Source organism: Emys orbicularis, chromosome 11 (genome assembly GCF_028017835.1).
Source record: "Emys orbicularis isolate rEmyOrb1 chromosome 11, rEmyOrb1.hap1, whole genome shotgun sequence".
Lineage (NCBI taxonomy): Eukaryota > Metazoa > Chordata > Testudines > Emydidae > Emys > Emys orbicularis.
In genome coordinates, this window is record NC_088693.1 from 44,472,401 (window position 1) to 44,485,224 (window position 12,824).

The window sequence follows — 12,824 nt, forward strand, 5'->3', positions numbered from 1 at the left end:
TCAATCTTCATGGTGACTTCAGGGACTTTAGAGAATATTGACAACTAGTATAAGACTGCCGTTTAAGACTGGGTCACATGAAGAATTATACAAATATCACATGAAGATACATACGGCAGGAAAACAACATCAACATACACATTCACATTCACAGAGCCACAGACAAACACACTTCAAGCTAAGTACATGTACAATATTTGTTCCCTGGTTAATCTGGCTGTTTACACATTTTTTTAAAAAAATTACTGGTGCATTCACGTCGTAGTGAGTGATCTGTGTGGGAGGGCAGATTTTTTGATCTCTAAATAATCTTGGATTACTTATGGCTCTCAGGAGAATTTTGGTGCACATTTCTGCTTCTGTATAGTGACAGTTTTATATAACATTACATTGGCAGGTGATTTGTTGTTGTCGTCATTGAAAAAAATGAAAAATACTGAACTATATAGGACTCAAGTGCAAGAAATAATTTAATGTTTGCAAGACAAAGCAATAACAAAAATGAGAATTGGAATGCTGCCAGCATACAATGTTGTTAATAATAGCTTTTATGAATGGATAGATTGCATCTTTATTGGGGGACCTTCTTTTTTAGCCATCATTAAGAATGCTTTTTCTTCAATAACAACTTCCTTAGATATATTTGCCACTTGAAAAATATTATGTAATTTTTAGTATGACTGATATTCCACTGTGACAAATGCAACTATCACAGCTGATACAGAAAATGCACAGGACATGTTTACTTCAAATTGCACAGAGTACAATTTACAAATCTCATAACATATTTTGTTCTATCCTTTTTCTGTTAAACGCAGTGCTCTAGAGAACAAGACAGATTCCTCTTCATGATGATGTCAATGATTACATATATCTGTAGATGGTGGAGGTTCTGGCATTTTAGGTACAGCAACAGATATTTTCTCTTCTGGGGCAGATTCCTTTGGCACCTCAGGCACTTTAAACATATTAGTATCTTTTACTTGCATGAATATTAAGGATATGAACAAAACATTAAAAAGAACAATGAAACTTAGGACACTGGGATATCAAACATTCAGATATTATATAGTCTCTCTCTCTGTAACTAACACACACACACACACACACACACACACACACACACACACACACACGAGTATAATTTACATGACAAAGATTCTTCTTTATGATTATGTCAGTGATGACATGTACCTTTAGCAGGTGCAAGTTCTGGTTTTTTAGGCACTTTCTCTTCTGGGACAGCTTTCTTGGGCACTTCAGGCACTTTAAAGATATTAGTTCTGTTTACTTTTATGATTGTTAAAGATGTGTGTGAAACATTAAGGAGAAACATTACACAAAAGTCATAGATATCAAAATGCATTTACGATGCAACATTCAAACACTGATTAGTCACTTACACAACAAACTGTTATACACAGTACAGTTCACATGTTGAAGACACTTTACATATCTCAGACAGCTGATAACAGACTGGAAAAAGTATGTTAAAATACTGTTCAAGAAGAAGAAGAAGAAAAGGTTCTATTACTGATCTGTACCTTTTGCTGGTGGAGGTTCTGGTTTCTTAGGCACAGCAGTAGGTTCTGTTTTTTTAGGCACAGGTACTTTTTCTTCTGGGACAGTTTTCTTGGGCACCTCAGGCACTTTAAAGATATTGGTTCTGTTTACTTACATGAATGTCAAGAATATGTACAAAACATTAAAGAGAATGATGAAACAGAGGACATTGAGACATTAATGATGGCATCAATATTAAGATATTATAGAGCCTCTCTCTCTCTCCCCCACCCCATATCAATTACACAATGAGTATTAATTCCATAACTGAAAAAAGGACAGGACACAATATATTAAAGAATGTTCAAGAAAAGAGGACAAAGATTCTTCCTCATGATGTTGTCGATGACAACATATACCTTTAGCTGGTGGAGGTTCTGGTTTCTTAGGCACAGGAGTAGGTTCTGTTTTTTTAGGCACAGGTACTTTTTCTTCTGGGACAGTTTTCTTGGGGACCTCAGGCACTTTAAAGATATTGGTTCTATTTACTTACATGAATATCAAGAATTGTACAAAACATTAAAGAGAATGATGAAACAGAAGATACTGGGATATTAAAAACATTAAAGATGCCATCCCTATTCAGATATTATAGAGCCTCTCTCTGTCACTCTCTCTCTCTCTCTCTCTCTCTCACACACACACACACACACACACACACACACACAGTATCAGTTACACAACGAGTACAAATTCCGTAACTGAAAAAAGGACAGGACACAATATATTAAAGAATGTTCAAGAAAAGAGGACAAAGATTCTTCCTCATGATGATGTCAGTGATGACATATACCTTTAGCTGGTGGAGGTTCTGGTTTCTTAGGCACAGGAGTAGGTTCTGTTTTTTTAGGCACAGGCACTTTTTCTTCTTCGGCTGTTTTCCTGGGCACCTCAGGCACTTTAAAGACAATATTTCTGTTTACTTTTATGATTGTTAAAGATATGTACAAAACAGTAAGAAGAACAAATAAACAAAAGTTATGAATATCAAAATGTATTTATGAAGCAACATTCAAATACTGATTAGTCACTTAACATAACACACACTTACACAGTACAGTTCACATGATGAATACACTTAACATATCTTAGATAGCTGATAGACAGGAAAAAGTATGTTAAAATACTGTTCAAGAAGAAAAAAGTAGTAATACTGATCTATCTGAATTTTTAGCTGGTGGAGGTTCTGTTATATTAGGCACAGTAATTGGTGCTTTCTCTTCTGGGACAGCTCTTTTAGGTATCTCAGGTACTTTAAAGATATTAGTTTGCTTTATATTATAGTACTCAACATATGTACAAAACATTAAGAACAATGAAACATAGAAGATGAGATATCAAAAACATTAGAGATTCAATATTCAAACTTTGATTAGTCACTCACACTCTGACACTCAGTACAATCTACTCAATGAGTACAATTTACAAATCTCAGATAGGAAAAAATGGACAACAATAAAGATGTTAACATAATGCTCAAGAAAATAAAACAAAGATTTTCTTCATGATGACATTGAGGATGACATGTACCTTTAGCTGGGGGAGGTTCTGGTTTTTTAGGCACAGCAATAGGTATTTTCTCTTCTGGGACAGCTTTCTTGGGCACCTCAGGCACTTTAATGATATTAGGATCTTTTACTTTTATGAATGTCAAAGTTGTGTATTTTGCAGAGGAGACAAACAATGAAACATAAAACATGGACATATCCAAGACATTAATGAGGTCATGTTCAAACAAGGAGTCTCTCTGTCTCACACACGCGGTACAACAAGGGTGTCAAATGCATTTTGTGAAAAAGATGAACTGCATTTTTAATTATGATCCCTCTGTCTGGGTATGAATTAAGGTACATCTACCCAGTCTATTAACAGCAGTACTCACAATGGAAGGGACTGCTCAAATATCAATAGTGAAATCTGACCTTTATGTTGTAAATAAACGTTTAGTTGTTATCAGCATTCACTGTTTGCGCAGTAATCTGTCTACACATTCCACATGGGAGTGGGGGAGTAGAGGGGAACATTCAACACTCCCTTATTTCTGCCCTTTCTTTCTATTCCTTCTATATCTACCTCTGTCTCACTCTTTTCTTGTCTTTGTATGTCTTCTCTTTTCTTCCCACTGCATTTCCTTCCCTGTATAAACTTCCAGTTTCACTGCTATCTGCTAGACTTCACTACCACCCTTTCCTCATTACATCCATTAAAATGAAAAATGCTACATTAATATGTCATCATTATGCTTTGGAATTAATGCCCAGTGGATTTAAGTGTGTATGTGGGTGTGTAGAGGGAGCAGGAGAGGAGAAGTTAATACCTCTCACATACATTGCTTCAGGCTATCAGCAGACTCACAAAGAGAGCACTGCAGAAGTTAAGGGCATGTCTACATTTCCCTGCAGTTTGGACTAGGGGGAGTGGGTAGCAGTGAGGACCAAAGTGCTGCACTGTAACTCCCCCATGTGGACACTGCGGACGTGAACTTAAAAGTCTTGACAGGTTTCAGAGTGGTAGCCGTGTTAGTCTGTATCAGCAAAAACAAACGAGGAGTCCTTGTGGCACCTTAGAGACTTGAGTCTTGAGTTCACATAGTGCAAACTTGGGACCTTTAAGTTTGCGCCCGCAGCTTCAATACAGGGGAGTTACAGCTCAGAACTTTGGTACATACTTCTACTCTCATCCCCTCATCTGAACTGTGGGGCAGTGTAGACACACCCTTAAATTGAGTTCAGATTTGGCAAGTTTTTCTCATAACAATAGTTTCACTTTTTAAAACCACAAAATCTTAGATTCTGAGCAATCTGAATACATGAAGCAGACCAGGAAAATATTTCCTATGACCACATACAGTAAATGAGTCAAGTATTTGACACCAGCAGTACAATTCAAACAACAAGTAGAATTTTCAAATCTCAGGTGGCAAAAAATGGACAGGACAAAGTATGTGAAAAGTGATGATGGTCAAGAAAATGAGAAAGATTTTTGATGACATGCACCTTTCGCTGGTGGAAGTTCTGTTTTCTTAGGCACAGCCAGAGGGACTTCCTCTTCTGGGACAGTTGTCTCAGGCATCTCAGGTACTTTAAAGATATTAGTTTGTTTCATTATACAGTTATCAAAATGTGTGCAAAACATTAAGAAGAATGAAACATAGAACACAGAGATATTAAAAACATTGATGATGCAATATTCAGGCTTTGATTACTCATTCACACTCAGCACTGTTTGCTCAGTGAGTACACTTTACAGATAGGAAAAAGTGGACTACACAAAAATGTTAAGATAATGTTAAAGAAAATAGGACAAAGATTCTTCTTTAAGATGATATCCATGATAACATGTACCTCTAGCTGGTGGAGATTCTGGTATTTTTGGTACAGCAACAGGTACTTTCTCTTCTGGGACAGCTTTCTTGGGCACCTCAGGCACTTTAAAGATATTAGTATCTTTTACTTTTATGAATGTCAAAGTTGTTTATAAAACAATAAGATGAACAATGAAACAAAACAAAACAAGGATGTATTCAAGACATTAACGAGTTCATATTCAAACAACATTTAGTCTCTCTCTCTCTCTCTCTCGCATACACACACACAGAGTATAGCAAGGGTGTCAAACATATTGTGTGAGAAAGCTGAATTCCATTTTTATTTCTGATCCCTATGTCAGGGTACAAATGTAAGAATTTATGCCTCACTCTACACAATGGGTAACTCCCAAAGGGAGGATGAACACAGATCAGTCATGGAATCTGACCTTTATGTAGTAACTAAAATCTTAATTATAATTATTCAGAGTTTTTTCAGTACTCTGTATTTACATTCAGCATCACATGGGAGGAAATAAACTCCCCTTTAGGATTATCACTATTTCTACCCTTTGTTTCTATTCTGTTCATCTCCCTCTACTATTGTTTTGGTGAGACTCCTCTTTTCTTCCACCTGTAATTCCTTTTCTGCATTGCCTTCCCTACTCATTGGGCTTCCCCTCTCACCTCATTCCTCATTTCATCTGCTACAATGACCCCGAATTAAATAATTAATGATTTTATTAAATAGCTACCATTGGGTTTTGGTGTTAATGCTCAAGTAAATGGGGGATGGGGAGGACAGAGTTGTTTACACCTCTCTGATCCATTACTTTAGACTGCCAGCAGACTCAGAAAGACAGCACTGCATTAGTTTACATTGGGTTCACATTTAGAAAGTTTTCTGCACAATCATAAGCTCTTTTAAAAATATCAGGCCTTGAGTGTTTTGAATATGTTAAACAACCATGACAAAAAATATCGAATGGCTAGATATATTCAGTGGACCAGATGTTTGACACCCCTGGATTACATCTCACACACTGAGTAGAATCAACAAATCTCAGATATCAGAAAATGGACTGGACAAATTCAGCTAAAAATGAGGTTTAAGAGGATAAGTCTAAGGCTCTTCCTTATGATGATATCGCTGAGCACTTGTACCTTTAGCTGGTGGAGGTTCTGGTTTTTTAGGTACAGCAACTGGTACTTTCTCTTCTGGGACCACTTTCTTGGACACCTCAGGCACTTTAAAGATATTAGTGTCTATTATTTGTATGAATTTCAAAGATATGTTTGAAATTTTAAGAACATTAAGGAAACATAAAACTCAGGGACATCAAAAACATTGATGATGTCAGATCTAAACATCAATTCCTCTTTCATTCTCTCTCCATGAAATTTCCCCTGTGCATTGGTCTTCTTCTGGAGCTCTGTGCTTGGCTGAATTTCATCCTCTTTTTCTATTCCCACCCCCACACACATACTACAATTTACACAACAAGAACAATTTACAAATCTCATAGCAGAAAAAGAACTGTATGTTCAAACAGTACTCCAGAAAATAAGACAAAGATTATTTATGATTTCATCAGTGATGACATGTACCTTTAGCTGGTGGAGGTTCTGGTTTCTCAGGCTCTTCAACTGGTACTTTTTCTTCAACAACAACTTTCTTTGGCACCTCAGGCACTTTAAAAATATTAATATTAATACCTTTCACTATGAGAAATTTCACAAATACATTCAAAGTATTAAGAACAGAAAAACAACATAAAACACAGAGAGATCAACAATGTTAAAGAGCCTACCATATTCCACAATCAGTTTGGAATTCACTTACATGTAATAAGTAGGTTTTACAAATCTCAGCCAACAGCAAGAGACCAGAGAAAGGTCTTTGCTGTTGTCTTTAAATAATGTTCAGAAGAAAAAGACTATGATTTCCTGCCATTGTTTTTTCCCCCCAATAATGACATGTACCTTTAGCTGGCGGAGGTTCTGGTTTTTTAGGCACAGCAACTGGTATTTTCTCTTCTGGGACCACTTTCTTTGGTACCTCAGGCACTTTAAAAATATTAATTTATTTTTATGTTAAGAATTTCAAGTATACATACAAAGAGTTAAGAACAGAAAAGCTGCAATAAGAACACGAAACAGGATCAATGATGCCTGGCTTAAAAGTCTGATCTTACGCATAGTACATATTACACTCTTTTACTCCACTGTTGAATGAGAATGATTTAAGTATAAAGAGGAGAAGAGAATCCCCCAAAATGAAATGTATAAAATTGCAGATTACAGTGGGGAAAAAGATGGCTCAAAATTAATATTTAAAAAGTTACAACAGAAGGAACAAGATAAATTATTGCCATGATTTTATCAATGATAATGTGTACCTTTAGCTGGTGGAGCTTCTGGTTTTTTAGGCACAGCAACTGGTACTTTTTTCTCTTCTGGGGCAGCTTTCTTGGGCACCTCAGGCACTTTAAAGAAAGAATATTTGTTTTGGTTATTATAAGGAATTTTACAGATACATATAAAATGTTAAGACTAAGAAGAAAACACAAATTATGGAGATCATCAATGAAGTCATCGGTTTGACAAACATATATTGGTCTTATCCTCCCTTCCACTAATATAAGCATATTTCACTGTTATACCCTGTACTCTTCAGTACTTGCTGGATTTTTTTCTCTTTCTTGGGTAAATTATTCTGTCATTTTAGATTGACATTTGGCTATGGCTGACATTGTCCATTCCACATATCTGCCCTTTCGCCCTAACATTTCTCATCTTTACAACTTCTTTCCATCCACACATTGTGGGCCTCATCCTACCCCAACTGAAGCCACTTGGGCCTGGGTCATTCAGCAAGTGCCTTGAGACTCTTTAATCCCCTTTTGATCTGACCTCCTAATGTTTGCCTGAAGGACCACCCTCTTGCCTATTTTGTTAGGCAAATATCCTTAACAACCATCAACACTGATGAGAGTTATGGTTAAACAACAAAGAGATTAGAGCCATCAAATGAATAGGTTTCTCACAATAAAAAATACATAAGGCTTACTTAACATATAACATTTGCAAGAACATGGCAAAGGTCATTTTCTTCCCCACCCCCTGTTGTTTTAGCTGTGGTGAGATGTACCTTTGGCTGGTGGGGCTTCTGGTTTTTTAGGCACAGCAACGGGTACTTTCTCCTTTGGGACTTCCTTGGGCACCTCAGGCACTTTAAAGAAACAGCATTACTTTCTGTTACATTTCAGAATTTCCAGGGTATGCAAATTTTTAAGAATAAAAAGAGCAATCATAAAAGCATATCAGGAACATTAGTAATGTCAAAGAGTGCTTTGTTATACACATAACTCAGTGTGTTACATCTATTTAAGAAATCTTTAAATGAGAATTAAAAAAAACACACAACCATTAATTTCCAAGAGAAGAAGATATTTTTTCTTTATAAGATCCCCACTGTTAATATGTACCTTTAGCTGGTGGAGGTTCTGGCTTTTTAGCAACTGGTATTTTCTCTTCTGGGACATCTTTCTTGGGCACCTCAGGCACTTAAAGATATTAGTGTCGTTTACTTTTACGAATTCCAAAGATACATATAAAATATTACGAACAGAAAAGTAACAAAAAACAAGTGGACATGAAAGAACATTAAAGATGCTAAATATAAATACCAGTTGTTAACACAAACATTCTGTACAAATTACAAAGAGATGTTTTCATCACAAAATTTCCATTGGCCCATCATTCTTCTAGCCACGGCATGGTTGCCAGAGCTATTCACAGGAACTTCAGTTGTTCTTATTTAGCCAATTGGTGGCATACCATCCAAATTGGCAACTCTAGAGACTCTCAATTGACTGGAGGAATCATAGCAACTGGCCCAAGGGTCTTCTGCTGCTCTCATGCAAATCAATAACCAAATATCCAATAATATCAATGTGAGCTTTATCAAATGGGAACTTTGCAATATTATGATCTGCTGGTTGTGGATGGATTTGATGGATCTTGTGAAGGTATTTACAATGACTGTTACTGGGGTACCATTGAGGCACCCCTCGAAATACAACACAGGAACATTTCTAATGAAGTTTTTTTGTTGAGTCACAAACAAAACTGGATTCTAAATGAAAAAGGCCTTTGAAAACATATGTTTAAAAAAGGATAAGAAATGCTGACATTAAAGAATCATTGTGTTTTCCATAACTCCCCCGACTTAAATAAGTAGGGAATGGTAACATACATATTCTGACTTATGATATTGAAATATGAAAATGAAGAATTGTTAAATGGTAAGATTAAGATCTTTATTTGCTATATTTGAATGAATTGTAATTAAGGATAGTGAATGAGTATAGATAAGATGACAAACACTTAGCACAACACCTTGCTTGGCATAAATGTGGTTTTGCCAATTACTGTTTTGCATAGAATTTCCGATTTATTTTAAATGATATTATTGATGGCATAATAAGTAATATGTTTTGTTGGAAGATGTAAATCAGAGGTACACAAACATGTAATGATAAATAAAAACATCCTTTTTCTGGGAAGGCTAGGAACAGGATGACACAGAACAACATGACCTAGAAACTGCAACACCAGCAGAAAAATGCAGAAGTTGGGTTATTGAAGCTTGGTCATGCGTAATGTATGAGTTACATAAAAAATAAAGGGTTTATGTGGTAAAAGCCAATTGGATAAAGGTTAAGTAATCTGGAATGTGGAAATGTATAAAAAAAACTCAGGGAACAAGCCTCAAACAGGAGAAACACTGGACCAGAAACTGAAGAACAGGAATGCATGATGAGACCAGGAGATCAGAGGAGGTGACAACCATCATGGAAGGTGGAAGGACTTCCAGTACTCCGGAATGTGGTAACTTGGGCCCCTACTAATTCCATCTTGTCTGTTATTGTCTGGCATAAACATATGTTCAGACATTATAAGTGAAAATAATTCTGTCTAAAATTGTATAAATAAAGGCAAAAATTGATTAAGCCTAAATTGGGTTGACTTGTGACTCGGTTTTCCTATTTAAACCCAGCAGCTGTGATAGTCATTTGGTCTGAGTATTTGCACTGTAAGGATTGCCTGTATGTGGGCTTAGATATATTATTTTTATTGATTATAATATTTAATACAATTTCATCCCTTTCTCTTTCAGCCAGTTGTCTGACATCCTTTTATATGCCTTGAGAATGGGAGTTATGCTTGCACATCTTGGGGAGAAGAAACTGGCAAATGAAAAGACTTTACCGACTATTTGATGAGGACCCCCCCCCAAAAAAAAAGAAAGAAAGAAAAGAACAAGACAGGATAAACTTCAGGAAATATAATGATTACAGGAGAAAAAGAAAGATTATTTTTGTTCATGATTTCATTTATGATGCTTTATACCTTTAGCTGGTGGAGCTTCTGGCTTTTTAGGTACAGCAACAGGTACTTTCTCTTCTGGGACAGCTTTCTTGGGCACCTCAGGCACTTTAAAGATATTCATTTATTTTAATTTAGGAATTTAGAAATTCCAAAGATGTATGCAAACAATTAAGAATAGTAAAGAAACATAAGAAAGGGACATACATAACATGAATGATGCCAAATCCTGATGACAGTTTGACACACAGAATTTACAAATTACGAAATGATTACAATTTACGAATAAAGTCCTAGACAAAGAAGATTTTTTTCTCCCAACACAAGACTCTTTATAAAAACTGCAATTTTATCAGTTAACATATACCTTTGGCTGGTGGAAGTTCTGTTTTTTTAGGCACAGCAAAGGGTTCTGGTTGTTTAGGTACAGCAGTAGGTTCTGTTTTTTTAGGCACAGCAATTTGCACTTTTTCTTCTGGGACAGCTTTCTTGGACACCTCAGGCACTTTGAAGATATTAGTTGGTTTTAAGAATTTATAACATAAAAAACAGAACGCAACATAAAACAAAGATAGACAAATTGGTAAAACAAGCAAGGAGCAATTAGAACCAACACACTGACTGAATATATTGAACATGAATTAAACCGTGCTCATGAATAATTGTATTTTTCTGGAATTCATTGATTTGTAAATTCCTTGAAGAGGTGATGTACCTTTAGCTGGTGGAGATTCCTCTTTTCTAGGAATAGCAGCAGAAACTTTTTCTTCTGGGGGAATTTCCTCATAAACCTCAGGTACTTTAAAGATATTAGTTTTCTTTTAGAAATTTCATAATTACTTACAACATCTTAGAACAAAAAGACAAGATGACAAACAACAAATGTAGGGCCCTATCTTGCAGTGGGATACACAAAGCTGCTCTTTACTACTTCTCAGAAGTAGGCCAATTGCCAGTAGGCTACCCCATGAAACAAAGTCTATTGTCTGGCTATACCAAAAGAAGGACAGGAGACACTTGATATGGATTTAATCAGGCTGCAACTTTACTATATAGATTTCTGGGACTACCCGGCAGATAAAGTGAACAGTGCAGGCAAATCCGTGTTTATTCAAATAACTACCTGGGGCTTCCACCAGCACCCCTTCATTTTCCATCCAGGTCCCCCAACCAACCCATGGCTTGCACCTTACCATCCACCCTCCCTTGTAGGAGGGTTAAAGTGGGCTATAAGAAAGAGGGGCTGGCTCCCTGCCGGACCAATCATAACAGTCCCCAACTCCCCTCCCCCGTTCTGTTCCTTTATCCAGCACCTCCTTTTAAGTCCTTTACTAGGTCATTTATTTGGTTACTGGATGCCTTCCTTATGGAGTACCTGTACTGGACACAGGGCCGGCTCCAGCATTTCTGCAGCCCCAAGAAAAAAAAAAAAAAAAAAGCCGCAATCGGCGGCAGCAATTGGGAAAAAAAAAAAAAAAGCCGCGATCGGCGGCGGCAGTTCAGTGGCAGGTCCTTCGCTCCTAGAGGGAGTGAGGGACCTGCCGCCCCCGAATTGCCGCAGGTGCCGCCCCTCTCCCTTGGCCGCCCCAAGCACCTGCTTGTTAATCTGGTGCCTGGAGCCGGCCCTGACTAGACATCTGCTCCACACTTACAAAATAAGCGGCAACATATAGCTTACCACCTTCTCTCCTCACCAGAAAAGGTCCTCATTGACACTCACTGTGGGAAAGGTAAAAATACCTCCTTCCACCACAGGCAACATGGTGGTGAGGGGAAAATTCCTTCCCCTGCCCCCTAAAAAGAAGCGACTAACACAATGGCCACATCAGGGTTTATATCAGACAGAACATTAATTACACATTAAAAGAGGTTAGAAAACAATAAATGAAGAGATTTTTCTGCCCTTGAAATTCCAGTCAAAGGTTCATGTACCTTTAAAAGTTGGAGCTTCTTCTTTGGGTGCAACAATAGGTACTTTCTTTTTGGGGACAGCTTTCTTTGGCATCTCAGGCACTTTAAAGATATTAGTTTGTTTAGGAATTTTAAAAATATCAATATAGAGAATTAAGAAACAAAATACACAGCCTTTATAAAATAACAAAAAGCTAGTAGAACAAAAACCTAAATTAATGACATTAAACTATGAAGACTAGTGACTCAAATTTTCTGGAATTCACTGCTTTATAATTCCAGTGAAGAGTTGATGTACCCTTAGCTGGCATAGCTTCTTCTTTCCTAGGGTCAACTGTAGGTACTTTTTCTTGGGGGACAGTTCTCTCAGGAACCTCAGGCACTTAAAGATATTAGTTTTTCTTTAGACAATTCAAAATTCTTACAAAAGCCTAAGACAAAACCAAACACAAACTACAAAATATGAACAGAAACAAAGGATACCAACAAAACACAATATTATCCAAGGTCCCTAGCATTCTGCAATACTGGATTTTTATTGTTGCAGAATCATAGAACCATACGACAGGAGGGGACCTCAAGAGGTCATCTAGTCCAGTCCTCTGCACTCATGGCAGGACTAAGTATTATCTAGACCATCCCTGACAGATGT

The 12,824-nt window shown here is 36.9% G+C and overlaps 1 protein-coding gene across 1 annotated transcript in view; it reads right to left on the reverse strand.

The window, feature by feature from the left end:
- TTN (titin) overlaps positions 1–12,824 on the reverse strand; it is a 309,203-nt gene that overhangs the window by 125,204 nt on the left and 171,175 nt on the right. The window contains exons 153-170 of the mRNA XM_065413700.1: positions 12,471–12,554; positions 12,194–12,346; positions 10,977–11,060; positions 10,629–10,766; positions 10,286–10,369; positions 8,359–8,436; positions 8,022–8,102; positions 7,270–7,356; positions 6,854–6,937; positions 6,479–6,562; positions 6,035–6,118; positions 4,908–4,991; positions 4,560–4,643; positions 3,094–3,177; positions 2,357–2,461; positions 1,923–2,027; positions 1,545–1,649; positions 1,195–1,266 (exon numbers count right to left, since the gene is read on the reverse strand). Of these exons, the coding sequence (XP_065269772.1) occupies positions 1,195–1,266; positions 1,545–1,649; positions 1,923–2,027; positions 2,357–2,461; positions 3,094–3,177; positions 4,560–4,643; positions 4,908–4,991; positions 6,035–6,118; positions 6,479–6,562; positions 6,854–6,937; positions 7,270–7,356; positions 8,022–8,102; positions 8,359–8,436; positions 10,286–10,369; positions 10,629–10,766; positions 10,977–11,060; positions 12,194–12,346; positions 12,471–12,554 (1,680 nt within the window). The remainder of the gene's footprint in view (positions 1–1,194; positions 1,267–1,544; positions 1,650–1,922; positions 2,028–2,356; positions 2,462–3,093; positions 3,178–4,559; positions 4,644–4,907; positions 4,992–6,034; positions 6,119–6,478; positions 6,563–6,853; positions 6,938–7,269; positions 7,357–8,021; positions 8,103–8,358; positions 8,437–10,285; positions 10,370–10,628; positions 10,767–10,976; positions 11,061–12,193; positions 12,347–12,470; positions 12,555–12,824) is intronic.